This window comes from Elephantulus edwardii, unplaced genomic scaffold, assembly GCF_000299155.1.
Source record: "Elephantulus edwardii isolate Elephantulus edwardi_28Jun2011 unplaced genomic scaffold, EleEdw1.0 scaffold00236, whole genome shotgun sequence".
Taxonomy (NCBI): Eukaryota; Metazoa; Chordata; class Mammalia; order Macroscelidea; family Macroscelididae; genus Elephantulus; species Elephantulus edwardii.
The window spans coordinates 1979571-1988857 of record NW_006399986.1 but is presented as its reverse complement, the minus strand read 5'-3'; the positions used below and the strand labels follow the sequence as shown (position 1 = coordinate 1988857).

The 9287-nt window shown below is 43.0% G+C and overlaps 1 protein-coding gene and 1 pseudogene across 1 annotated transcript in view; both read left to right on the top strand.

Annotated features, from left to right (window-relative positions):
• The window catches only part of LOC102857905 (histone-lysine N-methyltransferase PRDM9-like), a 7985-nt gene extending 6153 nt beyond the window's left edge, over positions 1-1832 (top strand). The window contains exons 5-6 of the mRNA XM_006898704.1: positions 347-513; positions 1828-1832. Of these exons, the coding sequence (XP_006898766.1) occupies positions 347-513; positions 1828-1832 (172 nt within the window). The remainder of the gene's footprint in view (positions 1-346; positions 514-1827) is intronic.
• Positions 1833-2919: 1087 nt separating this feature from the next.
• LOC102857496 overlaps positions 2920-9287 on the top strand; it is a 43274-nt pseudogene continuing 36906 nt past the window's right edge.

The following is a 9287-nucleotide window of genomic DNA, read 5'->3' as shown; positions in this document are numbered from 1 at the left end:
GCTTTTCCCAGTTATCACATTTCATTAGACACAAGAGGACACACTCAGGGGAGAAGCCTTATGTTTGTAAAGAATGTGGACAAGGCTTTTCCCAGGTATCACATTTCATTACACACCAGAGGACACACTCGGGTGAGAAGCCTTTTGTTTGCAAAGAGTGTGGGCATGCCTTTACCCAGAAGATAAATCTCATTGGACACCAAAGAACACACTCTGGGGAGAAGCCTTTTGTTTGCAAAGAGTGTGGACATGCCTTTACCCGGAAGTCACATCTCATTGGACACCGTAGGACGCACTCAGGGGAGAAGCCTTATGAATGCAAGGAGTGTGGGCGAAGCTTTTCCAGCAAGTCAAATCTTAATGCACACCAGAGGACTCATTCAGGGGAGAAGCCTTATGTTTGCAAGGAGTGTGGACGAGGCTTTTCCAGCAAGTCAAATCTGAACACACACCAGAGGACACACTCTGGGGAGAAGCCTCATGTTTGCAAGGAGTGTGGGCGAGGCTTTTCCAGCAAATCAAATCTGAACACACACCAGAGGACACACTCTGGGGGGAAGTCTTATGTTTGCAATGACTGTGGGCAACGCTTCAGTCACTTACTCAGTTTCATCACACACCAGACGAGTCACAAAAGGGAGAAGGCTTAATTTTGAAGAAGTTTGGGTGAAGCGCTATCCAGGTGTCAGATTTCATTGTGCACCAGAGCACACACTCAGGAGAGAAACCTTGTGTTTGCAAAGAGTGTGGGAGAGGCCCTGTTAGGAAATTATATCTTACTGTATACCAGAGGACTCACTCAAAGGAGAAGACTTAAGTTTGTGAAAAAGATAGGCATGCCTTTATCTGGATGTCACGTCTCATCAGATACCTAAGGACACTTTGATGAGAGAATCCTTATGTCTGCAAGGAGGGTGGACAAAACTTTACCAGTAAGTCAAATCTTACCACTCACCAGACGATACACTCAGGGAAGGAGCCTTGTGTTTTCAAGAAGTGTAGAAAACATTTAACATACTAATGAGATTTCCTCATACATGAGTGGAGACAATGGGAGAGAATCTTTGTTAGCATTGAGTGTGGGCAAAACTTTTCTGGAAAGTAGGATCTTGGTGTTCATCAGAGGATCCACTCAGGAGAACCCTTATTTATGTAAGGAGTGTGGGCAATGCTTTATAATTTTATTAAGTCTTCCTCAGATACTGGAGGACACACTTCCAACCTTATGTTTGTTTGGATTGTGTGTAACACTTTACCAGGATCTCATGGTATGTCAGAACTCATGACATGCATAGGATGCACTCAGAATTCTGATGTTTATTAGTTGTGTGGGTGAAGCTTTACAAAATCTGAAATGTCACCATATACCAGAAGAAACACTCAAGGTCAAGCCTTATATTTGCAAGGAATGTGCTTGAGTCCTCACCCAGAAGTCAGATCTCCTCACACACCAAGCACACACCCAGATCTGGAAACCTTTTGTGTACCTGGAATATGTGGGAGTGACTGTAAAGACCATGGCCTGTATCAGGAGCACCTTAGTCTTTGAATGGACATCATTGCTCCTTGGTAATCTGGAGAGGTCCAGACCAGAAGACTTTTTCCAAAGCAATACCTCTTTTGATTGCCTGACTGCTAGTACTGTGGGGTTGATTATGGATCCAAGTAAGATAAAATCATGGGCAGTTAGTCATGATGTTTATTATAGATTCCACTGGTTAAGATTTTTGGATTTTTGATGTGGAGATATAATTGAAGACTGTACTTTTTGGTGTTCTGTGGCAAGCACTTCAAGTTCTCATGACTGATCCTTACTCTCGAATACAGCATAAAGAGAAATTAGCTCTTCAAGGTGGAAATCAAAATTATCTTTTCACAACAAGGAACTCATGTGTTTGGTTCATTTCATTTGATACTAAAGAGAAATTTTTATGAATTAATCCATGAAAATGTAACCAGATAAAAAGTTTGATAATACCAAGTTCTCTCGTTTTTAAAACTCACAAAATTGCCTTTTGTATGAGTCTTTAAGTAGATACAAGTTTTTCCAAATACCCAAGTGTGTATATGTATGATTCACATATTATTCTCATGTATTGACTATCAAATAATTAAATACTTAAGAAGTTAGAAAAATATCTTTTTGATGGTTTTGCACTTTATCCACCTAATCTGGCAGTAGTTATTGCCAGGTTCCATTGATCAGAGGCTGTCTGTCATAAGAAAAGGAAGAGCCCAGGTAGACCGAGTTACAGCTGCTCTAATAGAAACTTTCTCTCTTCAGCAGAATCAAAGCCAAAAGTCTACTCGTGTTCCCCTTGCCTTCTGGCTTTGTGCTGCCAGCAGTTCCTCAGCCAACATGTGCTGCAGATCTTCCCAGAGTTATGTGTAGAACATCATGTCCACCCAGCAGGGTCCAGCCCAGGGCCTCAGAAGCAGCAGGAGCAGCAGGATTTTCATGAGACCTGCTGGAGTGAAAGCACAAAAGGTCAGGAGGGAGAAAAAGTCTCCAGACTGTTGTGTGGAAGGGCAGGGGAAAGAGAGATGTCATGGGAATGTGCATTAGATGCCTACTGCATTGCCAGCCCACCCCAAAGAGAGTCAGCAAACCTTGGAGAAGGCATGAGAGGGCAAGAGCCCAGCTCAGCTCAAAGGGTGAACTCTGTGGAAACAGAGCAACGATGGAAGGAATTAGAAACCTCAAGATTTGGATCGGTTAAGAATTATGAGGAAGCCCTAGACTGTGGCCTGGAATTAAACTTCACTGCAATACAGTTGTCCTTCTTCCGAGAGGGCCATTTTCTTCCCAGTGTGTGTCAGGAACACTTTACTCAGTTTCCCAATCTCATCACTCACCATGGGAGACATTCAGTAGAGAAGCCTTTCATTTGTGGAGTGTCTATCCAAGGCTTTCCCAGGATGGAAACACACATCACACAGCAGTGTGAAGGGGTGAAGCCTTATGTTTGCAAGGAGTGTGGGCGAGGCTTTACCCAGTTATCAAATCTTGTCAGACACCAGAGAATACACTCAGGGGAGAAGCCTTTTGTTTGCAAAGAGTGTGCGCATGCTTTCACCCAGAAGTCGCATCTCATCAAACACCAGAGGAAACACTCCGGAGAGAAGCCTCATGTTTGCAAGGACTGTGGGTGTAGATTTTCTAAAAAGTCGAATCTCCTCAGACACCAGAGGACACACTCCGGGGAGAAGCCTTATGTTTGCAAAGAGTGTGGGTATGCTTTCACCCAGAAGTCACACCTCATCTGTCACCAGAGGATACACTCAGGAGAGAAACCTTATATTTGCAAAGAATGTGGGCCAGGCTTTTCCAAAATATCAAATCTCATCAGACACCAGAGGACACACACTGGGGAGAAGCCTTATGTTTGCAAGGAGTGTGGGCATGCCTTTACCCAGAAGTCACATCTCGTCAAACACCAAGGGACACACTCAGGGGAGAAGCCTTACGTTTGCAAAGATTGTGAGAAAAACTTTACCAGTAAGTCAAGTCTCATCAGACACCAGAGGATTCACTTAGGTTAGAAGCCCTCAATTTGCAAGAAATTCTTTCTCGGCTTTCCCCAGAAGTCAAATTTCATCACACATCAGAGCACACACCCAGATTTAGAACTTTCTGTGAGTCTGGCGTACGTAAGAGGCTTTACCCAGAAGAACTGTAAGATTTTAAAATATATTCTGTATGCAATTCCTTCATTTGATAGGTGATTTTCAAATGGTTTGTCTCAATGTGTAGATTGCTTTTTCACTGTCTAGATAGTGCAAAAACACACAAGCGTTTATTTAATAAAATCTTAATTTCTATATTTAGTCATTTGTTTCTTTCTTTTTTTTTAATTTTTGTGTGCGTGTACCATCAAATCAGATCTGACTGGTACAGGAGGAAATTGTCCCTCCTTCCCCAGCAGAACATCTGGTGGATTTGAACCGTGCGCCTCTGGGATTGTAGTTGCAGCTCCTTGCCACTAGGCCACCAGAGCTCCCCTAGTCATTTGTTTCTTATCAGTGTTTCTGAAAATTCATTGCCTAACCAGGGTCACTGAGATTTCACTGAATTTGACTTCTAAGAGCTTTACACTGTCGTGTGTGCCGTTGAGTCAGAACTGACCCAGACCTGACCCTCCAGTGGGTTTTCAGAGACAGTAGGTCTGTCTTAGGGTGAAACCAAGTTTCTCCTTGGAGGCTAGGATTTTGAAGGTCCATCTCACATACTTTGGGCACGTGGCTAGGAGAGAATGGTCCTTAGAGAAGGACATCATGCTCAAAAGGTGAAGGGACAGCACAGGAGAGGAAGACCCAGGATGAGATGGATTGATACAGTGACTGGGCCAATGGGGCTAAGTGTCAGAGTCATTGAGACTGGCTTACAACAGGGCAGGCTTCAGAGCTGCTGTACATAGTAGGGTCGCAGGCAACTCTATATAACAACAAAGTCACACCAGAAGGACCTCGGGTGGCCTAGTGGTGGTAAGGAGCTGTAGTGCAACCCCAGAGACACTTGTTTCAAATCTGCCACATAAGAAGGATGGACAAACTCCTTCAGGCACAGCCACCAGATCTCCCTTGCATTTGCAAGGTTTGTAATTAATTTTTTTTTTATTTTTATTGTATTATTTTTACATGTACCGTCAAATCAGATCTGACTGGTACAGGAGGAGGTTGTCACCTTCTCCAGCAGAGCATCTGGTGGATTTGAACCACGTACTTCTGGGATTGCAGTGCAGCATCTTGCCACTAGGCCACCAGAGCTCCCTTAAGGTTTGTAATTAATTTTGAATTCGCATTTTGTTTTATGATGTGAGGTGTTCAGCTTGCCTCTTAATCACAAGCATGATGACAAACAGGATGTGATAAGAAGGCTATGTTGTTACATGCCGTTGAGTCACTTGCAGCTCATAGCAACCCTATATGTACAACAGCCCTAAACACTGCTCTGTCCTGTGCCAATCACACAGTCTCTGATCCACTCACCCTGATTACCCAGTCCCTGAATGAATCCATCTCATCAAGGGTCTTCCCCTCATGCACTGTCCCTCCACCCAAGCATGACGTCCCTCTCCAAGGACTGGTCCCTCCTTGCAACATGACCAAAGTATGTCAGACGAAGCCTCAGAATCCTTGCCTCCAAGGAGCAGCCTGGTTTAACCCTCTTGAGGGTGAACCTGTTTGTTTTCTTAGCAGTCCACAGTATATTCAGTACTCTTCTCGAGCACCACAGCTCTAAGGCATCTATTATTATTCTATCCTCCCTAGTCATTATCCAGCTCTCTGATGCATAACAAGTGATTGCAAAGATCATGGCCTGTATCAGACGCACTTTAGTCTCCAGAGTGACACCACTGTACTTTGGAGAAGTCCCTAACAGCAGACTTTCCCATTGCAATAAGTCTTTTAATTTCCTGGCTGTTGGTGCCAGGAGTGTTGACTATGGAGCCTATAGTAGGCTACAGCACACCTAAAGGAGGCCCAGTAGGCATTGTGCCTCATTTTCATTTTGGGGGGGGGCAGATGCAGTATCTTATTTGTAGATGGAGTTTCTTGATGTGCCCCGCATTACTACCCCAAGAAATTTCACTGAGATACTGACTTTTTGTTGGTTGTGATTATTTCCCACTCTTGGCCTTCAAATAGGGAGTTCCGGTAACCTATTGAATAAGAGTGGTGGAGGCTATCTGAAAGCCAGGCAGTGGGAATCTAACAGCTGCTCTTCTGGAGAAAGACGGGCAGTCTCCTGTGTGGTTTACAGCCTCTGAAAGTCTACTGGAGGGTCAGTCCATTCCAACTCGACAATGAGAGTGAGTCTTGTCAGCCTAAGGTCATGAGCATAATGGAATAGAATGGTATCACATGGAGAGCCATCAAGGGCTCTGTTAACTTGAGTTCTAACACAGAGCTGGCAAGTAGAAGCACCTCGGAGGCAGTAGAATAACGCAAGCACATCTTTGCTCTTGCCAGCTAACAGCGGGTGACGTGAGATGGTCCTCCAAAATTGAGATTTGCTGAAGCGAAGAAAGGACAGCTAGAGCAGCAGTTAAAAATTGGAACCACCATCTGATTAGGTTTAGAATAATCAACTCTTAATCCAAGATCCATGTGTTTTCTGGAGAGTTGTTGAAAGGGAATGCCGTGGGAATCACCACCTCTGCATCCTTCAAGGGCTTGATGCTGGCGCTGGTCTGCAGTACCACCAGTAATTCAGTAATTAGATTTAGTATTTGCATAGGTAGAGTTAATGCCTTCTACTTGGCTTTTCCTATCAAACTGCCCTTAGTCCTCATTTCAGGAATCTAGTGTGACAGTTCTGTGAACTGTTAAAAGTCCATCCCTAACCTGGCATGCCCCATCTCTGGCCACTAGAACAAGGTCAAGTTTGGATATCCTATGTTGTTGTTGTTGTTGCCATCAAGTCAAGTACAACTCATAGTGACCCTATGAACAAAAGATCTGAACCTAGGCTTGTCCTGCACCATTCTCACACTTCCTGACACAAGAGCCCATTGCAGCAGTCACCTTTGCAATCCACCTGGCTGAGGGTCTTCCTCTCCTTTGCTGACCCTTCTCCCTTCCCAAACATGTCCCTCTCCAAGAAATAGCACCGCCTAGCAATATGTTCAAACTATGTGAGATGAAGCCTCATCATTCTTGCCTCCAAAGAACTCTGGCTGCACCCTCTCTATGACATATCTGTTCGTTCTCTTGGCCGTCCATGGGATGTTCAGGGCTCTTCTCCAACACCATAACTCAAAGGCATCAATTCTTTTTCTGCCATCCTTATCACTGTCCAGCCCTTGGATGCATAGCTAGTAATTGGAAAGACCATGGCCTGAATCAGAGGCACCTTAGTCCTCAAACTGACATCACTACTTCTCAGTAATTTGGATGGTCCCTAACTGCAGACTTCCCCAGAGCAATGTGTCTCCTTATTTCCTGACTGCTTATACCAAGGGTGTTAATTGTGGATTCAAGCAAGATGAAACTGTTGACAGTTTCAGTCTCCTCTCTATCCATCATGACATGCCCTATTGTCTTTATGGAGGCCACCTCATAATCAGTACTTCAGTGAACCAAACCATACAGGTCATTTGATCCTTTCTTAATTTCTCAAGCAAATAAACTAAATGAAGTATCTATACTTACTGGGGCCAAATCAGTAAACTCAGACAACCAATTTTATGTTCTTTGTACCATTAGCCTGCACCCTTAATAGTGCTTCCCACACTTAGTCTCCAGGTACCTTTTTGGAAAAGTATACATTGTAAATTGTTGTTGTTATGTATCATTGAGTGGCCTGCGACTCATAGTGACCCTATGTACAACAGCTCTAAACCCTGCTCTGTCCTGTGCCAGTCTTACTATCTCCGACACACCCATCCCCATTACTCAAGTCACTGAATCAATCCACCTCGTAGAGGGTCTTCCTCTCCCAAGCATGAAGTCCCTCACCAAGGTATATGTTGTTGTTGTTATGTGCCGTCGAGTCGCTTGCAACTCATAGCGATCCTATGTACAACAGCCCTAAACTCTGCTCTGTCCTGTGCCGATCGCATTGTCTCTGACACTCCCATCCCAATTATCCCAGTCACTGAATCAATCCACCTCATAGAGGGCCTTCCTCTCTTGCGCTGTCCCTCCACCCTCCCAAGCATGATGTCCTTCTCCAAGGACTGGTCTCTCCTCACAACATGTCCAAAGTATGTTAGATGGAGCCTCAGAATCCTTGCCTCCAAGGAGCCACCCGGTTTAACCCTTTCCAGGACAAATCTGTTTGTTTTCCTAGCAGTCCATGGTATTCTCAATACTCTTCTCCAGCACCACAGCTCAAAGGCATCAATTCTCCTTCTATCCTCCTTGGTCATTGTCCAAGTCTCTGATGCATAACAAGTGATTGCGAAGACCATGGCCTGTATCAGACGCACCTTAGTCTCCAGGGAGACGCCATTGCTCTTCAGTACTTTGGAGAGGTCCCTAACAGCAGACTTTCCCATGGCAATGCGCCTTTTAATTTCCTGGCTGCTGGTGCCAAGACTGTTGACTACAGAGCCAAGCAAACTAAAGCTGTGTACAATCTCAATCTCTTCACCATCTATCCTGATGCTGCCAGTTGGTCCAGTGGTGAGAATCTTTGTCTTTTTGACATTGAGCCTCAATCCGTATTGTAGGCTGCAGTCCTTGACACTCTGCAGCAGGCGCTTCAGGTCCTCTTCAGTTTCAGCAAGCAGGGTTATATAGTAATGTAAAAATAAACTTTACAAAAAAGTTATAAAAGTTAATTTTTACTTTTTTTAAAAATAAGATTTTCTTTTATTATTTGTTTTTGTGTGTACCGTCAAATCGGATCTGACTAGTACAGGAGGAGATTGCCCCTCCTCCAGCAGAGCATCTGGTGGATTCGAACTGCATCCTCTGGGAATGCAGTGCAGCTTCTTGCCACTAGGCCACCAGAGCTCCATACTTTTTACTTTTTTAAACATTGCAGTGAAAAAATAAAATATCCAGTTCTACTTTTTAGTCATACAATTTTTGCACTAATTCAAGAATTAAGAACAAAGCCATTCAATTAAATGTCTGTAAAATAACTAAAATCAGCAACAAATTTGTCAGCTTGTTTTGGTATTTTTTATATTGTTTGCATACAAAACTTATTTACATTGTGTTTCACACTCTTTCATTCACTTGTACATTTTTAAATAAAGTATAAACTTACTGTCAACTTTCATTATTTAATAAGAAATTTAATATTTAAGAAAATATTAGAAACATGTAGAATAGACATATAAACAAGGTAAGAAATTACTCTTAAATTTCTTGGAGGAGGAATTATTTCTTTTAAAAGAGCTCAAACCTACTGCAATCCCAGAGGAACGAGGTTCGAATCCACCAGGCGCTGTGCTGGAGAAGGAGGAACAGTCTCCTGTACCAGTCAGACCTGATTTGATGGTACATGCACAAAAAATAATAAAAATTTAAAAAAAAAAGAGAGCTCAAACTAGTAGGGACAAAACAGTTCAAAAACATCCCAGAAAAAAAAAACCAAAACAAAACACAAAAACAGCAACAAACAAAAAAAACACCAAAAAAACTCCACAAAACACAAACCTCACCAAAAAGAAAATAAATTTAGGATATGGACATAGATTAATCTCAGAACTCAACTCTAAACGCCTTCTTTTTTTTCCCTTTTTTTCTATAATTATATTTTATTAATTTTCATAAACATTTACAGAGATTTTGGGTTTCCATTCATTCATTGTTGCACTATTCTCTCTACC